Below are 25,387 nucleotides of genomic sequence, written 5' to 3' on the forward strand. Positions count from 1 at the left end.
GGGGGCAGAAAGGGGGACTTTTCGTCTCACAGAATTTTGAGTTTATATCTCAATTAATTAATTTACTTAACTTGCAAATGAAAGATAAAAACTTTATTCTTAGGGGAAAAAAGTGAATTACAAGTTCATAACACAATTGCAAGATATAAAAAGTAGTAATTACTTTTATAGATATAGATTTTTATTCTGTGGCAGAAATAAGCATTCATAAAGTAAGTTAGTAATTAAGTATATCGAAGCTTATTTCCATCACAGAATAAAAATATGAAAAAAGTTAACTGTGACTTTTTATCCCACAATTTAGACTTTTTTTCTCGCATTCTGTGAATTTACATCTCACAATTCTGACTGCAAGTTTACATCTCACAATGGCAAATGATAAACTCACAATTCTGAATTTACAATGAATAACTTGCAATTGTGAGATAGAAACATGCAATTCTAAAAGAAAGTATGAACTTTTATTTTTATCCTGTGGCAGAAATTAGCTTACATAAAGTTAAATAAAAATATGAAAAAAGTTAACTGACTTTTTATCCCACAATTTAGACTTTTTTTCTCGCATTGTGTGAATTTACATCTCACAATTCTGACTGCAAGTTTACATCTCACAATGGCAAATGATAAACTCACAATTCTGAATTTACAATGAATAACTTGCAATTGTGAGATAGAAACATGCAATTCTAAAAGAAAGTATGAACTTTTATTTTTATCCTGTGGCAGAAATTAGCTTACATAAAGTTAAATAAATAAAATTCGTCAAATAAATGTTACCAATGACATTTTATTGAACTAATTTCTGTAATGAAGAACACTGTTACTCACTTGTATTTGGGCTCAGTGTTGGCCAGCTGGATTGTTTTGGAGTCACTGACAGAAACTGCAGCAAGAATATTCTGCTCTATTGCCATTGGCAGGACAGCATAGCCACAATAATCAATATGCTCACCTGAAAATGATAAGATTTAATATCAGATGCAGTGCTGATGGTATTTGTTGTTATGTTTACAGCCCACCTATCAAATTCACCCTCCCTGGAGCACAAGCGAAGAACAGAGGCATTTGTCCATATTTTCCACGAAAAGCCTCTTTCAGTTTCTGCAACCTAACAAAAGATGATAGAAACCCGTTTTAAGAGTGTGCCTAAGACAAAAACACAAGTAAGTTAACACTAAATAAACAGGATGTAAATCGAGTGAGTTGATTCCATTCATACACAATCGAAGTTTTCCGAACAGCTTTCCGAAGTTTTCCGAACCGTCGCAACTTACCTTTCATTTCCACTGAACAACACCTTGATTTTCGGAGGAACTGTGGCCATTGTGCGGCTTTTAATCTTTGTTTTGAAGTAAATACACTATGCACGAGTAGACTGACACTGTACAAGTGCTGTCAGCTGACTGTCACACCCGGAATCGTGAAGTCTAACAATACGGAAGAAGCTCACACGAATCCCTCAAAGCCATTCACTGGATTCGGAATCACTCGGCAGGAATCGGAACTGCGCGCGCAGCGTGATGTTAAAACGCGTTTCTCGCGGAGCATTGTGGGTAAGAGTCTCTTTCTCCGGTCAAAATGTCTGACATGGAAGATGATTTCATGTGCGATGATGAGGAGGATTATGACTTGGTAAGACTTTAAAATAAACGCAACTCTAAATGCATGTAATTTAACGCGAAGCCGACATATTGACATGAAAAGGCGTGTTTATAGGCGCTTAATTTCGCAATTGAGTTGTTTAGCAGGTGGCTAGTTTGCTAATACTGCAAAGATTAAGTCAAGAAATAGGACAACCTTCTTTATTTTAAGTAGTTTTATTTGAGAAATGTGATGTATTTACAAGTTAGCTCATATGTATTCTGTTAGCTCATATATAGAAGCTATCATATTATGTATTGTTAACTTGCAGACTCACGTGAAGTTGACTAAATTATAACTAATGAGTTGCTAGTTATGAAGCTGCATAATGTCTTATTTCAGTTTACTGTGAAATAGATTATTACATATGTACAGTTTTACAGTTATAAATAATCAGATTATAATTGCTATGCAGTTGCCATAATCATAATCATTCACACACAATATATACAATACACAATATCTTTCATTGTGCAATGACTTGTTTATTTACTGAAATTATTGGCACTTTCACTTCAGGAATATTCCGAGGACAGCAACTCTGAGCCCAACGTTGATTTGGAGAATCAGTACTACAACTCCAAAGCCCTGAAAGAAGATGATCCTAAAGCAGCCCTCAGCAGCTTTCAGAAGGTTAGACAGTTAAGGTCTTTAATCGTCCGGATCTGTACTGTGTGTGACTTTGAAAAGGTGTAATCACTATTTTCTGTTTTGCAGGTGCTGGAGCTGGAGGGCGAGAAAGGAGAATGGGGCTTTATAATACTATACATATTACATATTGTATAATATTTATGATTTTTTTATTTTCATGTGTTATCTAAAATTTCTAAACAATAATACTAATATTAATAATAATAAATGTTATTATTATGTTAATAATGCACTATAAAATCAGATAATTTTTTTGTTTTGTTTTTATTGTTATTTTTACAGACAAATTTTCCAGAAATGATGAACCGGTACAAACAGCTTTTGACGTATATTAGGAGTGCTGTCACCAGAAATTACTCTGAGAAATCCATCAACTCTATTCTAGATTATATCTCAACCTCCAAACAGGTATTTAGTGCATTTTAAACTGCTTTCTGAATTCAGGAATATATTTGTGATAATAAAGTCATATCATTTAAAGGTTATGCTATTAAAGGTAATAAAATAAGATTTATCTTTTCATGTTTCTAGATGGACTTGCTACAAGAGTTTTATGAGACCACACTGGAAGCATTAAAAGATGCCAAAAACGACAGACTTTGGTTTAAAACTAACACCAAGGTTTGTGCAATAGCAATGCATTCTGTGTTGGGATTATTTCATTGAGCAGATGCTACTGCACACTTATGTATCAGGAACAATAATATACTTAATGCTATGATAATTCTGGTAATGCAGTTTGCGTTATTGCTGGTGCAAGCTTCAGAAAGACTGTATTTATACTCCGATAATGCGAGAATATTGCTAACTTCTGTTTCTCTGTATCATGTAGCTGGGAAAGTTGTACCTGGAGAGAGAAGAGTTTGGAAAGCTCCAGAAAATTCTCAGGCAGTTGCATCAGTCATGTCAGGTAGAGTAAATCATTAGTGTTGTATAAATAAGAAAACTGCTTCGGATGTCTTCTGTGTTGCTTTGAAACGGATTGATGCTCTTAATTAGACGGATGACGGAGAGGACGACTTGAAGAAGGGCACTCAGCTGCTGGAGATCTATGCTTTGGAGATTCAGATGTATACGGCACAGAAAAACAACAAGAAACTCAAAGCCCTGTATGAGCAGTCATTACACATTAAATCCGCCATCCCACATCCGCTCATCATGGGAGTCATCAGAGGTAATGGACACATTTTAGTCTAAAACGAAGACATGGAAATTAGTTTTTAGTTTTGTTTTTACTATTATTTTTGTGCTTAGTTTAGGGCTGATTTGGTTTTTGTTTTGTGTTCAATTGGAAAGCTAGATTGTTTTTCTTTTTTGTACCTTTGGATGTTTGAAGACATGAAACTTAGTGTTTAATTTTCGTTTTGGGTTGTTTTGGTTTGGTGTACCATTGCAAATTTTGTGAAGGCATGGAAATAAGTATTTAGCTTGGGTTTTGGTTTGTTTTTTTCTTTTGTGTGTAATTGGAAAGTTTGGTTTTTGTTCCGTTTACAGTTATGAATTTTGCTTGTAGTTGTGAAGATGAAGACATGGAAATTAGTGTTTAGTTTTGGTTTGGGCTGATTTAGTATTTGTTTTTCATTTGGGTTTTGTTTGTGTATAATTGGAAATTTTGTTTGTTTTGATGTTTGTTGTTTTTGTTTTAGTTTGTTTTTGGTTTGTGTACAAATGGAAAGTTAGTAGTTGCGAAGATGTAGAAATTAGTTAAAAAAAAATGTGTGTGTGTGTGTATAGGCCTGTCACGATAACAACTTTTTGTTGTGCGATATATATTGCCCCAGAAATAATTGTGATAAGCGATATTATTGTCATTTTAAAGACCATTTTATGCCACTGAATATATAATCATAATGTAACAGCAAGCATAATAACGCAAGAAGGCCTACACACTTCCAAATGACAACAAACTTTTAATTTTTAAGAATATTTAGATCATGGAAATTGAGTATCAAAATATTAGATACCTTAAAAAAACTTGAATAAACAGTAAATAAACATTTTCTAACAAAAAGTGCAAAGTAACAAAGAACTTGTATGGAGATTTTTCCATCTACAGATTTTTCCCAGACCTTCTTTTCTCTGTAAATTAAGGGTGCACACTATTGCTGAAAAACACAATCCCTACTTAGCAGTCAGACGTCCGTATGCACAAAGACACAGATCCCTAAACAAGATCATATCTGCAGATGAAACTTTGCTTGTAGAAGCATTTTTAAAATTTGAACTAGCACCTCATGACTACACCACGTTATGTTCGAGAAGCTGCAAAAGACACGGGAGCGCAAGTGGAATGTACAAAACATGGTGACATTCATTTTTAAGTAAATATAATGGCCGATATATTGCGTCACCAAAAATGATTGAGGTCATGTACATATATTGCGCGATAAGTCGATATATTGATTATTGCTACAGGCCTATGTGTGTATAATTGAAAAGTTTGTTTGTATTGGCTTAGTTTTTGGTTTGGTTTGGTTTTTTATTTTGTGTACAATTGCAAAGTTTGCGTTTAGTTGTGAAGATGGGGAAATCAGTGTTAAGTTTGGGTTGATTTGGTTTTTGGTTGTGTTTTTGTTTGTGTACAATTGGAAAGTTTGGTTTGTTTTATGTACAATTGGAAAGTCCACTAATTTAGTTTGACGTGTGACTGTTTCTCTTTAGAATGTGGCGGTAAAATGCACCTGAGGGAGGGAGAGTTCGAGAAGGCACATACAGACTTTTTCGAGGCTTTCAAAAACTATGACGAGTCTGGAAGCCCCAGGCGAACCACTTGCCTGAAGTACCTGGTTTTAGCCAACATGCTGATGAAGTCTGGAATCAATCCATTTGATTCTCAAGAGGTATACGGTGGCAATCATGCACAGGCCCATATGGGATCTTAGACCGTCCCATCATTTATTTACAAAGTTCTACACGTTCTTTGTTCATTGTTGCATGTTCATATGGGAAATATTTAGCTGAATTTAAGTTTGCTTATATTGACCAATAGGCATGTTGTACTCTTAGTTTCGCTTAACGTTAGGGATGTAACAATTCACTGAACTCACGATTCGATTCGAATCACTAATTTTTTTTAACAAAATTAGATTTAAGACAAATTATAAATTAAGTGTCCTTTTATTATTGCTTGGACAAAATGTTCCACGTTCTTTGTGAAATTGAAATATAGCACTATAATAATATACTAATATAGCACTTGCATATTACTGCTCTTTTGTTGGTTTTGATTGCTTCTATTGTCCTCATTTGTAAGTCGTTTTGGATAAAAGCGTCTGCTAGATGACAAAATTTAAATATAATGTAAATGTAAATAACAAAACTACATTGAAATTTTAAAACAAGCCCCAAATCAAATAAATAAGTAACACAAATAAAATATATCTCTTCATATAAACAAACTAAGGCTTTGTCTGTGCTCTTTCCATTTAAAATTAGAGGCAACCACTGCATTTTAATCATGATCCAAACAAAGATGCTGCATACATGCAACATGAGCAGTTTTTAATCTAAATTAGATTGTATAATTTCGAAATTTGAAGCAAAAACAGAATGGTTTGACTTCAGTTTTGTGAAACTATGCATAAAAAATATCTGCATGAAACAGAAACAGCAGACGAGCTGAATGATACGCAGATGCACTCTCTGCCAGTAGGTGGCGCTTAAAGCGTTTCCTTGGTTTCCGCTGTAAACAAAGCAGCGCTGCACTTATGAACTTTAACATGCATTATACAGAGGCAAGAGGAAAAGAAAAAATACCATCTAAACTTTTCTAAAGACAGTAAGTTCTCCCCAGACATATATTCATATAAACTCCTACCCCTAAATGAATCGCGATTTGTTTAGCATCTCAACCGATTTGAATCGTCACATATTTGAATCGATTTTCAACCGGCTCGCGGTTAATCGTTACATCCCTACTTAACGTACATAATTTAAACTTAAATAGCAACTTATTTTTCCCCAGAATCAGAGCAGGGAAAAGCACAAAACTGCAGATCTCATCTGGGCCTGATCATAGACGATAAATGCTGTGGTATATAATATAACTACTGATTCTTTCTTTATGACTCTGTGACTAGGCGAAACCTTACAAAAATGATCCAGAAATTCTAGCAATGACAAACCTGGTAAGGTAAGTGTGCACAATACTTTTCATTTCTCCGTTTATCTGATCCTCTTCTGTTTTTTTTTATGGTATTAATTACCTGTAACTTGCTTCTAGTGCCTACCAGAACAATGACATCACAGAATTTGAGAAAATCCTAAAGACGAATCACAGCAACATAATGGACGACCCCTTCATCAGAGAACATATTGAGGGTCAGTTTGGTTGGCTTTGGCTTTCACGCACACATTCACATTTATTTCATAAATCTCATGCAACAAATGTGGAGTACATATTCAAAAAGTACATATTCATTTTTCTCTTTGCTTTTGCTTTCAGAATTGTTACGGAACATAAGAACACAAGTGCTCATCAAACTGATTAAGCCTTACACTAGGATACACATACCATTTATTTCAAAGGTACACCTAATATTATATTATATTATATTATAATATGCAATTTTAATATAATGTTCCCTGTTTTTCTTTAGGAATTGAATATTGATGTTGCAGACGTGGAAAGCTTGCTTGTGCAGTGCATTTTAGACAAGTAAGTTTAATACTTTTTTAATATAGATTTTTCCGTTTTAAAAATATGTTTTAAAAAAATGGTGTTTTATCTGCTGTATGTCTTTCTTTTAGCACAATCAACGGTAGAATTGATCAAGTCAATCAGCTGTTGGAGCTCGATCACCAGAAAAGAGGCGGAGCCCGATACACCGCCCTGGACAAATGGACCAATCAGCTGAACTCTCTCAACCAGGCCATTGTTAGCAAACTGGCTTGATTTGACACTGACGATCCTGCAAAACAAATTGACCCATCGGACAGCCGGTCGACTGGAGGCTGTCAGTGACATTAACTACTTTCAAGCCCTTGGTCACAGAAGGGGGAGCATAATTTGGCTAGTTTGTATTTTTACAGCTGTAAGTCAGTTTTAAATGTCCTTAACAGAGCAGAAGTTCCCACAGGATGTCTGCTGTACGGAATTGTTATAGGTCTCTTAATATGAACATGTTTGCATCATCTAAAAAAATGTTTCTTTAATAGCACATGTTGGCACTTGGCAGACATTTAAAAGGCATATGTTTGTCTTTAATGGAACGCGTGAGGACATGCTGTGTGAAATTGAATCATTTATTTGTTGAACTGTCTCTTGTCAGAGTCAGCATGTTTTACTTGGTTTGCACAGAACTCAGGTGATGAGTTTAATGCAGTTGCACCGCAGCACATGTGTATTAAAAGTGCAGCCATTACTAGAATAACTCTCACCAAATATTACAGATCTGTTGAAAGCGTTATGCTGTCTGAGCTGTTCTGTTTCACTTTTCAACTACAAAAATAAACTTGCTTCAGCGGAAAATGTGTCTAATGGTGTATGATTTTTTTTTTGTTGGTTTGGTAACAATTTTTTTTAATAGTTTTTAAATCAGTACATAAGACAAAACATACTTAGACGATACCATAAATACAAAACACAGAACACAAAGTAAGATGCACATGTAGTTTTGTGAAGTGTGTGTAACAATTGTGTTGATTGTGTATATCTCTATGCACTTCCTAATAAATATGTAGGACAGCCTGTTTGTAGAGGGTCAGAGGAGAATGTTTATAGAAAAAATAAAGGGAGAAAGAAATTAAATGGGTACATAAACTACAAAAAAAAAAATGAATAAAATTAGAAATAGTAGAAAAAACAGGTGGGGTGGGGGCACCTCAGAATGGTGTATGAGTGGTGAATGTTTTTGTGTGTGATACACACACACACACACACACACATATATATATATATATATAGCTACCATAAATTGTCTAATATTTAAATAGCAAAAATTTTAAATGCATTTGATTCGGAAGAAAATGTCTGTAAAGGTGTATGATTTTATGTGTGGTAATTAATTTATTTGTTTCAGTGCTCAAGAACACAGAATTGTACAGCTTTCGTATACATACATTATTTCTCCGAATTAAGCTAATAACTGAAAGTGCATACAATACAGGACAAAAAAGGACAATAATGAACAATAATAATTTTCCATGTATACACTATACGGCTAAATGTCCTAACCGAATAACCAAACCCGTTAATAGTCATATCAATAATAGATATGCCTAGTGTAAACGTATTTATGATAAAAAAACTATTTTAATTGTAAACCATACGTAATTAATAATTTAATTAATTTAATAATTACGTATATAATGCGTAGGCTATATAAATCGTTCATTTATTTGTATGAACAAAATAAATAAATAGCAATGTTATTATTAATCATTTTATTATTATTGATTCAGTTCAATAACTGAGAAAATACATTTCTGTCAAAATCTCTAGTTGACACATGATAGGCTGTAACGTTCACATGACGTCGTCCCTCCCGTCAGCCAATCAGAAGCCAGGACTTTTGCCGCTGTTTAGGGCGCCATGTTTCAATAGACAAAAGAAAACGCTTTTATCAATTTCTTTGCTGCAATATCGACTTTAGTCCGCATTAAACGAGTTTTTACATCTGTGACGGACGAACAAACATTTGCTGACAGTTTATTACTCGTACTCAAGGCATGTTTTTATCAATATTGTTGCGGTATGAGTTTGTATGGCACCGAGGCACTGTAATGTGTCTTATAGAAACACCTCATTTGGGATTGTTGTCTTACTTTAGGAATGTGGAGACTTTATAAAAGCTTTAAAGGTAAGCAGAGATCATTTAAACTCACATACAGCCTTGTTTGTGAACTGAAGCTTGTAAACTAGGGCTAAATGAACGAGTGACTGATGTGAATAATGTGTTATGGGTTGCTTAGAAACGACCTGTATCTATATCTTGGTTTAACAGTGTTTGCTGATGCTGATACGAACTAGCAAATGTGTTGTTCTGGGTTTTATCAGTAAGACTGGTTAAATGAAGTGTAAGTGGATGTGATTGCTGGTCATTTCCTGTCTCAGTGTGTCATTTCTCCTCTCAGATCAACAGGATGTCCATTGATTTTGACAGTGCAGCTCTACAGACCCAGCAGGAGGAAGAGGAGTATGATCAGGAAGACTACGCCAGAGAGCAAGAGGTATCTGTCCAGTTACTGAGCACTGGTACACAAACACACCCACCAGCAGACTGACATCTGTCATCTGCTATCTGCTGCATGCCATACCTGACTAAATGTAACATTTACATTTAGTCATTTAGCTGACACTTTTATCCAAAGCGACTTACAAAAGGACAATGGAAGCAATCAAAATCAGCAAATGAGCAATGATATGCAAGTGCTATAACAAGTCTCAGTTAGCTTAATGCAGTACACGTAGCAAGGATTTTTTTAAAATTATATAATAAATAAAAAGAAAGACGATAGAATAGAAAAAGAATAGAGCAAGCTAGTGTTAGAGGCCTTTTTTGCTTTTGTTAATTGTATAATAAATAAAAAGAAAACGAATAGATAGAATAGAAAAAGATTAGAAAAGCTAGTGTTAGTTTTTGTTAGTTTTTAAAGAAAACAAGCAGTAAATGAATAGAGTGCAAGTCTAAAAGGGACAAGTTTTTTTAATAATAAAAAAATTATATAAATGTACTTGGACAAACAAACAAACAATCAGTTTATCTGTCTGTAGTTCACATGTACAGTAGTTTATTTATTTATTTCAGCGCATGACTGTTTAATAGAATAGGAAAAAGGCTAAATATAATTGAAATTGGAGACAACCTAAAAAAAAAAACCCTAAACATTGTACACCTTCCAATTAGGGCTGCACGATTAATCGCATGCGATATTTAACGCGCATCTTGTCAGAAAGCCGGTTCTGTAATCAGCGGTAAATCTCCATCACCTGCGGGCTTTCACATTGAGCAGCATTAACTAGCTTTACTGATAAGATGCGCGTTAAATATCGAATGTGATTAATCGTGCAGCCCTACTTCCAATACACATATTTATTAATTTTAACCTTGCCCTCTTGTTGTTGGGAAAAAAAGATACCATCCATGTTATTTCTAAACTAGACATTTCTTATTAAAACAATGAGTGGTTGGGATTTTTTAAATTGTGTGTAATACAATTTAAAATAAATAATATTTAATTGTATAATATTTATACACAGACACAAAGTGAAACAATATTAAAACAATATATATTTAGCAAGGATGCATTACATTTATTTGACAGTAAAGAATTTTCAGTCCCATATAAATCCTGGAAAAGAAAAATGACCACGGAAAGAAAAATGCACCACGGTTTTCACAAAAATATTAAGCAGCAACTGTTTTCAACATTGATAATAAAAATAGAATATATAATAATATATTTTATTTTATTTGTCAAACAATTTGTATTTTTGTATTAGGTGGTATTTAACATTTTAAGGGTAGAGACAGTCTCACGCTAGACAGAGATTGGACAAACATTTATATTCACCCCTGAACAGAATATGATGTCATCAGTACACCATGAAATCAAAACTGACAATTAATTTTTATGAAATGGTGCAGTATTTATTATACATGATTTATCCATACATAACATTAAATAAAACAAAACAAAACAAAACACAAGCCCTTGTAATCTTTAATAAAAATATAAATAAGTAAGTAAATAAATAACGTCCCCTTACCTTTTCAACAATATCTCTTCTCTTATGACGTTTGTGAGGGTGAGGCAATAACCTCTCTCTCCCAGCAACCTGTCACTCACATGAAACGATTGCAGCAATTTATAATGGTCCAGTTTAATCCCCATCCCCTATATATATATAATTACTATTAGTTTTTATTTATTTTTTTATCTCATTCAAGAAGATGCTTTATTTGGATGTAAATTACAATTGGGAGAAAAAAGCAGTTGCAGTTTCCCTTTCATGTTGAGTTTAAATCCAGTTTCCGGAAAGCGAACACGTTTATTATTTAATATATTACTCTTTTTAATGATTTTTTTTTAAATGAACAAATGTTATGTTTACACAACACTTTCATTACATACACTTACATATCTTAAATAAAATAAAAATTTAAGGTATAATTAATTACACTTCAAGAATGACACTATATTGTATTACTTTGTCTGCTGGATACATTAACACACATTCAAGTTATTTTAAGTAAATAGTTTTTGTGTCTGTCTTGTTAAAGCAGGTACATACAGTTTCATCCGGTTCATGTTTTAAATTTGTATATCTGGTACTAAACATTTCAGTATTTCTGTGTGGCTTTAATATTGTGACTTGTAAGGCTAATAAAGTTCCTCTGTCAGTTCTGTTCTCTAATATGGCTTGCAGTTAATGCTTAACATGCCAGTATAACCATTAAAAACTGCTGTATGAAACGAGATTGATTGAATCTTTTTCTTGTGATTTTATTGTTGCATGAGCTAGCTGCCTTACTCAATTTACTAGGTCCATATTTGCTTTCTCATGGTTATTATTAGTAGTTAAAGATTCTTCTGTTTCCAGTCACAAGCAGTAACAGTGTTTGTTTTTAAAAGGCAGATCTTCTCCAATCAGAAACGTGTGTTCTGACTCCCCTTACAGCTATCTATCGGCTGCATGAATGAGCGTTTGCTGTCATTGGTGCACGTTTAATGCAGTCAGGTGTGTTTGCTGTGTCATTTAACCTGTGTTTCCACTGCCCTACACACTCACAGCTCTTTACTGAAGCTGCACAAACGTTTGCTCTGTAGGCAATTTCACTTCTCATTTTAGATTAGAATCAAAAAATGAATAGTATGAGGTGAATGATGACCATCGATTTTGATGTGCATCACACGCACCGTCATATTCGCAGGCTGTTTGTCTTTTTTACCATCAGAGGAGGAATGTTTCTGCTCCAGTTAACTGAAACGTATATTCTGACCCCCACAATGGGCCGACCTCAGCCTGGACAAATGAGGACGGCTTAGTTCCTCGTTTTCTGCTTTCTTTTCTGGAGTTATTCATATGAGTCACGCTGCTGAACTCCAGCATTGCACACAAAATTGCTTCAGTATGTCATTGAGTCCAAGAGCTCCTGCAGCAGCTGTCGTGAGAGTGTAAATGCGGGAAAGTGTTCTGTCCGAGGGAACGTATCAGGATGTGCGGGTCATCCGGTGGGAGTTATGGAGGGTGAGTGAGTTTGACTGTCTGTCCTCCGATACGGAGACATCAGCTGTGTTTTATCATGAAGTTGCTGAAAGTTAGGAGAGCTCGGGCTCCTTTAAGATGCCTCAGGGCCATGTGTTGGTGTTGGTGTTTGTGTGAGAGTTCAGCATGTCTGTAACCGGGCGGGTGTGTTTTTGTAAATGGTTGCTATGGGACCTGCAGTGAATCGGTTGCTTGCATGTGCTTGTTTCGTTTCTCATAGTTTCAGTGTGTTACCCATTAACTCAGTACTGTATTATTGTATTGAGAAACTTCTAAGAAAAATTACGTTCCCCAAGAGATGGCCTGTCAGACATTTACTTACTGCCTACTTATTGGAGAGCTCGTGTATTAGTGTTTGACTGATTTTTTTTTTTTTGTATAAGATGCACAATATATCAAAACATATAGATATTGTCCAATATTAGTGATTTCCTTTGTCTTTTTTTCTTTGTCTGTATCAGCAGTTTAATATCAATATTAATTGTGGATTTTAGATTAACTTTGCTATCTTTAATGAATCACACTAGAAAATGTGAAAGATTTAAACTTTATAGAACACGTTTCTACAGTAGAGATTCCTCCTCCATTATAAGGACATTTTTATCATCTTAAAACGCGTTATCAATTTTTCATACCGTGATGATGCTAAAGTGAATTTAGGCAGCACAACCTAAGAGTGATCATACCTTTTTTTTTTTTAGACAAAGTAGTGTAGGTTTTAATTGGCCATAGTATAAAAATAATTAACTGTGTTGGTCAGAGTTGATATCAAGAGTAAAATGTGTATGTATAACATTCACTCTAACACTAATATGAAAACTCTATAAAACATGTTTGCTGCACTTTCTAAAACATGAACAAAAAATTGCACATAGTTTCTCGACCATGTTATGAAAGAAATAGAACGTTTTTGTTTATATAATATTTATTTCCTGTTTTATAAGTCAAGTCAAGTCAAGTCACCTTTATTTATATAGCGCTTTTAACAATACAGATTGTGTCAAAGCAACTGAACAGCATTAATTAGGAAAATAGTGTCAATAATGCAAAATGACAATAGTAAACACAAATTTTTCAGTTAAAGACAGTTCATCATTGAATTCAGTGATGTCAACATCCAGCTCAGTTTAAATAGTATCTTTGCAATCAAGTCAACGGTATCGCTGGAAATGAAGTGTCCCCAACTAAGCAAGCCAGAGGCGACAGTTGGGGACACTATAAGTTATTTGTTTCTAGTTATATTAATTTGTTTGCTGGGTTTTTTAATTATTTATTTATAGAAAATCACTGGTTAAAATAAAGAGAGCAATAGCTTGCAGAGTGCAATGCCTGATGTCCCAAAAATTAATTAATTAATTTATTTAGTGAAATAAAATTATACTTTGCTTTGAAAACTGACTGAAGGTTGTTGTTTTTTATTATATATATTGTATTTGGCTACCAATTAATTGTCACCACAAACATCTCTTGGTCTCTCTGAATAGAGATTGCATTTACATTTGTTAATGTTAATTGATTTATGAGCAAATCCCACCTCTCATTCTTTTTGCTGAATGAACCAGTATCAAAGAAGCGTGCATTGACAGAGAAGATAATATTACAATAATATTGTCATAGAATTATTCAGATTTATTTGTTTTAAATAATAATATTTTGTTAAACACTGGAAGCAAATAATGGAAGGTTAGGTCTTCTGTGGTCCATTTGGTAATAGCAAATTTATTTTAAATCATCCAAAACCCAGGGATTCTCATATCAATAATATCATACTAATATGTCATGTTGGACCTCAGGTTTTCAGATCCAAGTGGATCTGTGATGAATACCTCTAATCTGTGCCTTAACAGTCTGGCAGGGAAGAAGACCGCTCATGGGTGGGGTGGCTACGGTCCTGAATGGTTGTTCACATTTTTTATTGATTAAATGGGGTTTGTTTGTTTTTTAGCTCCACAAGCTCCTGACTGATCTCCCTGATGATATGCTAGATGACAGCGCCGACTGCTCCTCACCTGAGCTCAACCGCTCCACCTGCAGCCGCCCAGAAGACAACAACAGGTACAAAACACATCAAAATACACTTATGCAACACTTACCTGAAATACCTATTTAATAAAACATACACAAATGTGTTTGTCTTTCAGACCACAGCATGCCTGGAATGTGCCACAATCGGAGCATCCAAGACCTTCTTCCCATGAGGAAGTGAGTTTATCAGTTTTAGATGCAACAAAATCAACCTGAGGTTCATTGAAAGGATGCACTTATTCGTTTGTCTTGCATGTGTTTGCAGCACTATGAGGAGTACGACCAAGGCTCTTATCATGAGGACTACAGCTATAAGAGTCACATGTCTCAGACCAACAGTCACCCTCATCACCTCCAGACCGGGACAGAACATTTGACCACTGGCTGGGACCAACAGAACGGACAGAACTATCAGTACCAGAAAGGAGACTATGTACACTCATCCGCAGGCACGGATGAGTCCCACGGCACTGACTTCTCCACTGGGGATGGGGCGGAACAGGACGTGTACCCTAATAATGCTCTTCAACATGGGGCAGGCTACCATGGAGATGAGGCACAAGCCCATGGAGAGCATGACAACATCAGACACCACTTTCAGGTGAATGTCTGCAGCCAGTCTTCTTTGATTAAACATTGTATGCATGTTTATTAATTTTGCACATTTGTTGAAGGTGTTTGATAGTGGAGGAGCTGGGAACAAACCCACTGGCCACTACAAGGCCAGTTACCATCCATATCAACCTTCAAATCAGCCCAAGATGTTCAATCCTCAAGTGACCAATCAGAATGGCCACTTTGACCAGATTCAGAGAGACTTCCTGGACTCAACACAGAGTAAGATACCATTATGCATTACCATGTTGCAGTTTAACATAAGTGTTTTCTATTTGAATATGTTTTCAATTGTAATTTATTCCTCTGATCAAAGCTGGATTTTCAGCATCATTACTCCAGTCTTCAGTGTCACACAATCCTTCAGAAATCATTCTAATATGCTGATTTAATGCTCAAGAAACAGTTCCTATTATTATCAATGTTGAAAACAGCTTCTTCATATTTCTTTGGAAACAATTATATATTTTTTCGAGATTCTTTGGTGAATAAAAAGTTGAAAAGAACAGCATTTATTTGAAGTTGTATTTGTAATGACTATGTTATTAGTATTTTAGGAGATTGAGGTGTGTTGTATGAATGTTATTCAGATCCAGCAGATGGTCAGCAGCTGGCGCAGCTTCAGATTTTAAACAGAGCTCAATCCAGACAGATCAAGGAGCTGGAACAGAAACTAGAGGACTGCAGGAGGAGGATGAGATATCTGGAGCACCAGTTTGCCATCGTCAAAGGTCAGATTCACTAGATTGCCACTGTTTTAAATTCAGCTCTGAAATGTTAGTTTCAAAAAAGTATCTCTGTGGAAAAACTTAAGCAGACTAGTGACAGGACCCAAGACTTTCTCTTGATAGTTAATCATTCATAAATGTATTATTATTATTATTTGTTTATTTTTAAAAACTCATCAACATCTCTGTTGCTAGTTCATTAGCTGTATTGTTTGAGCCCCCATAATGCACAAAAAACTATTTACTATTTTCATATTCTGGATCAGTTTTGACCCGGTGGGAACGTAAGCTTGTATCTGATGAATAAATTATTTTTAATGAGTGAAGTTGCAAAAATGAATTTATTAAAATGTTATTACCACTTTTTAAATAAAAATGAATTTCAAATTGTATTTTATATATATATATATATATATATGTGTGTGTGTATATATATGTATATATACAACATGAAACTTAACAGTAGGAATTCACCGAATGTTTGGCAACTGAAATTATTCATTCGAAAATAACAACAACAAAAAAATTCGGTGTTCGGCCGAATAAGCGAAAAGACCGAATAAATTGTACCGAACAATGACATTTTTGGTGATGTGATCAAACAGCAACCAGCGTAGAGTGAGAGGCGCAATGCAGCAAACATGTTGGCAGTGTGGAAGCATTTAAAACTGTCCGAGAAAGACGTAGAGATCATTACAAGCACCGACAGAGAGAGACTGTTTACTGCATCGCATGTCTTCAATGAGAAGAGAAGGTGGTGGTTGTTGCTGGTTACTGTACGATGATTGAAATCGCGAAATGGCCTTAAACAATTAGTAAATAAACTGCAGAACGTTATGTTTTCTAATACACGCTGAAACACTGTTACTCGTCGTCATTGCTCAGTAATATTTTTATGAATTTTTACAAGGCATGGATGTGACATTGTGTTATGTGCGACAAACATCTTCCCAAATTCGTAATGAGAATAATTTATAAATCTGCTGTTGTTAACAAAAAGAATCGCTGAGGTCTTCCTGCGGGTTTCTGCCAAAATAAAAGCTCCATCAACATTCATAAATGTTAGTATTGTAATTTTACTGTTGTTCTGTAAAATAAAATAAAGTAAGACAATAATAATGATAATAATAATTACAGCAGCTCTATTAATACCATTATTATAACATTAACACAGTGTTCAAATTGGGATCTGTTGTATTTTCTGTATTTTCTAAAGAAGTCTCTTCTGCTCAGCATGGCTGCATTTATTTGTACAGAAAAAAATACAAAAACAACAAAAACAGCAAATATTGCAATTTTAAATAACTGTTTTGTATGTGAATCTAGTAAAATGTAATTGAATGCTGTGATCAAAGCTGAATTTTCATTATTACTCCACTCTTCAGTGTGACATGATCCTTCAGAGCTCATTCTAATATGATGATTTGCTGCTCAAAGTGTCCCGTTTTCCTTCTTTTTTTTGTCTTTAGCCGATCACATGCCTGATTCAAGAAGGGGGTTAAATTAAGTTAAATTGTGCTTTGTTGGTATAATTGGTATATAAAATGTTAAACAAATATTTTAATGTGTTAAATATTTTAAAATTGTTGTTTTGGAATTTACTTTTTTATTTGAAAAGCAAGACAAAACAGTAAAAAACACATTTTAGAGGGAACGCGAAAAACTGTGTTCGGTATTCGGCCTTTGGCCCAGTGTTTCATTTTGTTCGGTTTTGGCTTCGGCCAATAATTTTTGTTTCTGTGCATCCCTACTTACCAGTATTAAAGGGGTCCTATTATGCTTTTTCACTTTTTCAATTTTAGTTAGTCTGTAATGTTGCTGTTTGAGCGTAAAAAAGATCTGCAAAGTTACAAAGCTCAAAGTCCACTTCAAAAGGAGATATTTTATTTAACAGAAATCACTTTTCAAAAACTACAACGAATGACTCGTTTGGACTACAACACACATTTTCCGGGATTTGTGATATCACAAAGCTCGACGAATGGGACGAGACCTGGTTGAGCTGCACTAGAGAAGGCAACGAGTGTTATCACTATGTCTGAGACATGCTAGCTTTCCCAGGGCAGACGAACTTAGAGTGGTTACAATCATCCGGGTTTAAATCACGCTCAAATTTATTTGATTTTGACGCAATATTTACACTGAAGCTCGCAGGCGGCTATGGTAAGGGGCAAACTGTCCGAGAAAGACGCAAAAATCATTACAAGCACCGACAGAGAGAGACTGTTTACTGCATCGCATGTCTTCAATGAGAAGAGAAGGTGGTGGTTGTTGCTGGTTACTGTACGATGATTGAAATCGCGAAATGGCCTTAAACAATTAGTAAATAAACTGCAGAATGTTATGTTTTCTAATGCACCCTCGAACTGCATGACAGCTCTGCATGAGCTCGCGGCGCTATCTGCTTGTTAGCCAGGCTTCAAAGTCCAAAGCCCAAAGAAAATCTGCGCTGAAACACTGTTACTCGTCGTCATTGCTCAGTAATATTTTTATGAATTTTTACAAGGCATGGATGTGACATTGTGTTATGTGCGACAAACATCTTCCCAAATTCGTAATGAGAATAATTTATAAATCTGCTGTTGTTAACAAAAAGAATCGCTGAGGTCTTCCTGCGGGTTTCTGCCAAAATAAAAGCTCCATCAACATTCATAAATGTTAGTATTGTAATTTTACTGTTGTTCTGTAAAATAAAATAAAGTAAGACAATAATAATGATAATAATAATTACAGCAGCTCTATTAATACCATTATTATAACATTAACACAGTGTTCAAATTGGGATCTGTTGTATTTTCTAATGTTTTAAAAGAAGTCTCTTCTGCTCAGCATGGCTGCATTTATTTGTACAGAAAAAAATACAAAAACAGTAATATTGTCAAATATTGCAATTTTAAATAACTGTTTTGTATGTGAATCTAGTAAAATGTAATTGAATGCTGTGATCAAAGCTGAATTTTCATTATTACTCCACTCTTCAGTGTGACATGATCCTTCAGAGCTCATTCTAATATGATGATTTGCTGCTCAAAGTGTCCCGTTTTCCTTCTTTTTTTTGTCTTTAGCCGATCACATGCCTGATTCAAGAAGGGGGTTAAATTAAGTTAAATTGTGCTTTGTTGGTATAATTGGTATATAAAATGTTAAACAAATATTTTAATGTGTTAAATATTTTAAAATTGTTGTTTTGGAATTTACTTTTTTATTTGAAAAGCAAGACAAAACAGTAAAAAACACATTTTAGAGGGAACGCGAAAAACTGTGTTCGGTATTCGGCCTTTGGCCCAGTGTTTCATTTTGTTCGGTTTTGGCTTCGGCCAATAATTTTTGTTTCTGTGCATCCCTACTTACCAGTATTAAAGGGGTCCTATTATGCTTTTTCACTTTTTCAATTTTAGTTAGTCTGTAATGTTGCTGTTTGAGCATAAAAAAGATCTGCAAAGTTACAAAGCTCAAAGTCCACTTCAAAAGGAGATATTTTATTTAACAGAAATCACTTTTCAAAAACTACAACGAATGACTCGTTTGGACTACAACACACACCCCCAAAACAAAACCAAGACTTTGTAAAAGAGAATAATAGGACCCCTTTAACTCCTACATATTCTTTTTCTTACAAAAAAACCCATCAGAAAACATGAGTTACTCTGAAATGTTTTCAAACTAAATAAATTAATTTGACTAATTAAACTTTCTTTTTATGGTGAAAAAGATGATCAGTTTTCATGCTGCAGTGGTTTAGGTGGCAAAAGAATTAAATGAACCTTTTTTAAGCCTTCGTTCCTTTTTCAAATTTAGACTGTGTAGTCTTTGAACTTTTGCTCTGAACCCCTTTGGGCAGTAGTTCATTTCATATAGTTTATTATTGTTTTCTGTTTTATAGTGTGTTTGTGCATACATAATCATGTTTTTGACAAAATGCGGTGCTAAAAGCATGTGAGAGATACAGAAAAGAGGCTAAATGTATATTTATAATAGATAGATGTAACTCATATATGTAAAAAAACAAGTTAAGCTCTAGTTGAAACTGACCCAGAATGTGAAAGGTGATATATATATTTTTTAAGGTAATATCAAAAATCTAAAAAAAAAAAAAGATTTTTTGATTAGTCTTAACACATTACCAAAGTTGGATGGTAAAATCTGTTGTATTTTTTAGAAATTTAAAATGACCTGGAATGTGCTAAAAGTGTTGACATCATAAGTTTTAATACTAATTTGAGCCATAAAATGTGTTGCTTTTTGTCTAGATGAGAAAGACGGTCTGACTGTATCACTGAAGGAGTCCAGTGCACTAGTGGAGGAGGCGAAAGAGAGAGAAGCGCAGCTGCAGGGGAGAATCAGATCTCTGGAGAAACAGATCCAGTCTCTCACGGACAGAGAGCAAGAGGTATGAGCTCATGAATTCCTCATGGCCAACATCAGTCACTCAGCAAGTCCAAGAAAAATTGTGCATTTGGAGCTTGTTAAAATGGTGTAGAACACGGTGCAGTCTCTTATAAGAGAGGACGGACTGTCCAGCTTTTAATGTACAGGTACATCTCAATAAATTAGAATGTCATGGAAAAGTTCATTTATTTCAGTAATTCAACTCAAATTGTGAAACTGTTTGTTTGCTGGTTATTATTGTATTTGTTATACTTGTATTTTTTTTTAATTGTTTTTTAAAATAGCCTAAGATGCTGACATGGCATTAAATAAAAATATACTACTACTATAAGAGAGGAAATGTGTTGCTGTCATCAACACACTCACACAGCGCCTGGAGGAGAGCCAGCAGCAGTGTGCCAAACTGCTCCACACTGGTATGTGGCATCCCATGTGCTTCTGTTTGTTTTTACTGTTGTGATTGCTCGAGCCTCATGGGTAATCGTATGGGCCAGTCATCTTTTTCTCTTGCAGTTAACACATTTTAAAGGGGTGGTTGATTGTGATTTCACTTTTTTAACGTTAGTTTGTGTGTAATGTTGCTGTTTGAGCATAAACAATATCTGCAAAGTTACGATGCCGAAGGTTCAATGCAAGCGGAGATATCGTCTTTTAAAATTCTGTCAGTTTAATGCCTACAAAAACGGCTCGTAGGGATTACAACAAGTTACTTCCCGGGTTTGTGAGGTCACAAATCCAGAAATTTACATAAACCCCGCCCCCAGGAACATGCAACAAAGGGGGCGGGGCCATCATGCACCGCTTTAGAGAAGAGGAAGAGATGTTGCCATGCCGTCAAAACTAGGAATGCACGAAAAAATCCATTCATATATGAATCGAGACTCTTTTAACGATTCTAATGGATTCACAAGTTTCAAAATCAGTGTTCTAAAGCAGCGATTCTTAATACTGTTTCTCACGTCCCCTGCTCTGCATCTCTCTCTCTCAGACAGATATTTTTTACATAGCTACGAGAAGCGTTAAACACGGATGCGCACGCAGTTGCCGTGGTAGCGAGCAATACTTGTTGGCGAACACTTCTTACGGTTACAAAAATGCTACAGCGCAATCATATATTCTGCTGTATTGAAGCTTTAATCAGGATAAAACCGTATATTAGAAGCTAACATAAGCAGTAGCATTTACAAATAACAGCGTATCTAAAAGTATGAGACAACAACAAACAAAAAACAAACCATTCTGAAACGTCCTGTAAGAGCCGTGCTTGCACAGGTTCTGCGCGATCCTCTTCACTAATATTCTCTGGGTCTCAATCGGGCTCAAATTGATAAGCAATATTGATGACGCCATTGTTTACAACACAAGCGGAGCACATGCCACTTGAGGTGAGGGGTGTGACATTTAGACGCGCACTGGTGGTTTAGCGAATCACAACACACTGGACCAGCTAACCAATCTGAGCATATTGCTTATGCATATTGGGAGGGGCTTCATTAAACCAGGAAATCATCAGAGCTTTTATAGGAGAAGGGACAGAGCGGTATAGAATAAAGGTATATTATGTGAAAAACTTTTTTTTTTTTTTTTTTTTTTAATGAAGCATTAACACTAGGGCTGTTGGTCGATTAAAATTTTTAATCTAATTAATTACAGGGTGCTGCGATTAATTAATCGCAAACTAATTTGGCTGTGTAAATACCCCCAAAAGATAATTTAAAGCTATTATTGTGTTAAATGTTTAGGCTACAATGGCCTAACAAAAAGTATGGAACATAAAAGGGTAATTTGAGAAACATCTCAGTATTTTTTGTTCATGCAATGAAAGTCACTAGTGACCAAAACAGCTTAGTTACCAACAGTCTTCAAAATAACTTATTTTATGTTGTGCAAAAGAAAGTGAGTCTTTCAGGTTTGAAACAATATGAGGGCGAGTAAATGATGACAGAATTCATTTTTTTATTTTTATTTTGGTGAACTATCCCTTTAATGTTTTATTTATGTATTTATTTATTTTTAAATAAATGAAATTATAATCTAAAGAAGAAACTAAAGCTACCAGCAGATGGCAGTAAATGTCTTTGAGTCGATTCATTCAAACGGCTGAATCATTCAGGAATTCAGTAAACTGCTCTCTTTATGAATGAGCTACTGAATCATTGATTCACATGATTCGTTCAAAATGGAGATTCATTCAGAAACTAAACACAGATGTGTTGCTCGGAGATATAGATATATATATATATATATATACAGTGGTGTGAAAAAGTCCTGATTTCTTATTTTTTTTGCATGTTTGTCACAATTTAATGTTTCAGATCATCAAACAAATTTAAATATTAGTAAAAGATAACACAAGTGAACACAACATGCAGTTTTTAAATGAAGGTTTTTATTATTAAGGGAAAACAAAATCCAAAACTACATGGCCCTTTGTGAAAAAGTGTTTGCCTCCTAAACCTAATAACTGGTTGGGCCACCCTTAGCAGCAACAACTGCAATCAAGCGTTTGCGATAACTGCAATGAGTCTGTTACAGCGCTGTGGAGGAATTTTTGGACAATTTTGGAATTGTTGTAATTCAGCCCCGCCTCTCTGGTAGAGGCGGTGGATTAGCTATCATCGTTAAGGACACTTTCAGATATCAGTGTCGGATGTTGCCACCTACCAAATTCTCGAGCTTTGAAGCTCAGCTACTACAACTTGTCTGGCCTGAACCTATTGTATTGACTTTGATTTATCGGCCGCCTCATTTAACTAAAGGTTTTGTGGAGGAATTTTCAGAGTTTGTAGGGGATCTCATTACTAAATACGATCGTATTCTTTTATTAGGAGATTTTAATGTTCATTTATGCTGTCCCTCAAAGCTACTTACATCTGATTTCCAGAATACAATAAACTCTTTTAATTTGATGCAGTGGGTCAATCACCCCACGCACATTTTAGGACACACCTTGGACTTAATACTGTCTTTTGGCCTCTCTATAACAGAAATGGAGGTAATTCAAACCCTTATTTCTGCACTGACTATGAAACTCAAACAAGCACGATATCTGTGACTACCTAGACTACCTTCAATCTGGTTTCTCTACAATCAGTGAAGGCCATAATTGTTAAATTGAAACCTTCCTCTTCTCCATGTGATATAATACACCCTCGCTATCTGAGACAAATAATTGACACAGTGGGACCAGAGCTTGTGTCATTGTTGAATAAATGTTTGTCATCTGGATTTATACCAGACAGTCTGAAAATGGCCACAGTCTTTCCTATCCTAAAAAAACCTTCACTTGACACTACTGTTTTATCCAATTTTCGGCCAATATCTGTATTACCGTTTATTTCTAAGATGATGGAAAAAATGGTGTGTTTACAGCTTCAGTCCGTTTTAACAAATAATCAGATTTATGAGACATTCCAGTCTGGGTTCAAATCTTTGCACAGTACTGAAACAGCTCTTATAAAAGTTCTTAATGACGTTTTAATGGCTACAGATTCTGGAGATTCCGTCATTTTAGTAATGGACCTATCTTCAGCTTTTGATACTGTTGATCACGAGATTCTTATCTCTCGATTAGAATCTTTTGTAGGCCTGGGAGGTGCTGTTCTAAGTTGGTTTAAATCCTTTTTAACTAATAGAAGATTTAGGGTTAAAATAGGTAATTGTACTTCATCTCTGGGTCTTTCAACATGTGGTGTTCCTCAGGGCTCGATTTTAGCTCCTACTCTTTTTTTCTCTATATTTACTTCCTCTGGGTTCTGTGTTTAGAAAGCATGGAGTTTCTTTTCATTGTTATGCCGATGACATGCAAATATATTTACCAGTTACTAGGAAAAAAGAAAGTGCTGTAAATACTTTATCTACTTGTCTTGATGATGTTAAATCCTGGCTTTCTAAAAAAATTATTTTCATCATAGGTCATAGTTTTTAACTCCTCAGATTTACTTCCCCTTCAGTGCAAAATTTGGGTGTAGAGTTTGATAATTCTTTGAAATTCGATAAACAGATCAGTTCTGTCGTAGGCTCCAGCTTCTTCTACCTTCGGTCCCTTTCTAAAATTAAACCATTTCTTTCTGTAGTTTCCTTAGAGATTGCCATCCATGCCTTCATCACGTCACGGCTGGATTACTGTAACTCGCTGTACTATGGCATTTCAAAAACTAAAATTTCTCGTTTACAGGTAGTACAAAGTGCAGCAGCTAGATTTCTGAAGGGGTGTAAAAAATTTGATCATGTTACACCCATTCTGAGATCCCTGCATTGGCTGCCTGGCTTCCACTGTTAGAAGGAAAAACTCAAGTGATTGCGCCGGCGCCGCATACGCACACACAGTTAAGCATTGCTACCTTGACAATGCAGCCTGTTCATTATCATAATAAAATGCAGTCAGTCAAACATATGGAAAAAACACACTGATCAGTTTAAAGCGTTATCACCGTACCGCCGTGATGTTAGTTAAAACATTTTGTTTTATTTTCAGTTTTGCTTTAGCCTAAATTAATTTGTTTTGGCTTGTCGTTTATATTGCTATAGCTTCTTAGCAAGAAGATTCTTATAGATTCTTGTTCTTTTCTAAATACTGTTAATTGAAAGGATTTGTTGTGGAGTGAGGGGAACTAAAATAGCCTAGCTATGTTTACAGTGTTTATTATAATGTTTGTAAACATTTCGCGTCAGCATTAGGCCTATTTCTGAATTAAATAATAAAATGCGACTTATGTTTTTTCCCCCTAAAAATATATTTATTTTTTTATATGCATAGTGTATTTTAACCATGCAGCAAAACTTTAAATATTTTGATAAATTACTGAAAAAATAAATAATTAAATGACTTTTTAAACTGTTTAACTGATTGTATTAATCGGTCAAAATCCTTACGTTCGGTTAAACGGTTAAAATGAACATCTCTAACGCATACATATTAGGTGTGTTCGACTTGAAGCAGCGATGCGCAGACCGATCAGTGTATGACATCAAAGTACCGCGAGAGCGTTTCAAAAGCATAAAGAGCCGTCTGCTTTCTATAGCTCTCACAGTACTTTGTCAAACACTGATCACTCTGCGCAGCGCTGCTTCAAGATGATTTGGTGCTCAGGAAATACTTCTTCTTTTTTTTTTTTTTCTATTACTT

At 34.9% G+C, this 25,387-nt stretch overlaps 2 protein-coding genes and 1 pseudogene across 2 annotated transcripts in view; 2 read left to right on the forward strand and 1 right to left on the reverse strand.

Annotated features, from left to right (window-relative positions):
* The window catches only part of LOC107688931 (N-acetylgalactosamine kinase-like), a 9,733-nt gene extending 8,254 nt beyond the window's left edge, over positions 1-1,479 (reverse strand). The window contains exons 1-3 of the mRNA XM_016486775.1: positions 1,275-1,479; positions 1,020-1,108; positions 829-952 (exon numbers count right to left, since the gene is read on the reverse strand). Coding sequence (XP_016342261.1) covers positions 829-952; positions 1,020-1,108; positions 1,275-1,324 — 263 coding nt within the window. The 5' untranslated portion in view covers positions 1,325-1,479. The remainder of the gene's footprint in view (positions 1-828; positions 953-1,019; positions 1,109-1,274) is intronic.
* A 55-nt stretch (positions 1,480-1,534) lies between these two features.
* LOC107688933 (COP9 signalosome complex subunit 2-like) lies at positions 1,535-7,759 on the forward strand. Its single transcript, XM_016486776.1, has 13 exons — positions 1,535-1,632; positions 2,161-2,274; positions 2,359-2,421; positions 2,575-2,700; positions 2,824-2,913; positions 3,125-3,202; positions 3,292-3,466; positions 4,954-5,132; positions 6,372-6,424; positions 6,515-6,612; positions 6,737-6,819; positions 6,891-6,949; positions 7,042-7,759. The coding sequence occupies exons 1-13, from the start codon at positions 1,579-1,581 to the stop codon at positions 7,184-7,186; spliced, it is 1,317 nt and encodes a 438-aa protein (XP_016342262.1). The 5' UTR covers positions 1,535-1,578; the 3' UTR covers positions 7,187-7,759.
* Positions 7,760-8,824: 1,065 nt separating this feature from the next.
* Positions 8,825-25,387, forward strand: part of LOC107688932 (centrosomal protein of 152 kDa-like) — a 29,071-nt pseudogene continuing 12,508 nt past the window's right edge.

The sequence above is a fragment of the Sinocyclocheilus anshuiensis genome, unplaced genomic scaffold (genome assembly GCF_001515605.1).
Source record: "Sinocyclocheilus anshuiensis isolate Anshui unplaced genomic scaffold, SAMN03320099.WGS_v1.1 scaffold1062, whole genome shotgun sequence".
Lineage (NCBI taxonomy): Eukaryota > Metazoa > Chordata > Actinopteri > Cypriniformes > Cyprinidae > Sinocyclocheilus > Sinocyclocheilus anshuiensis.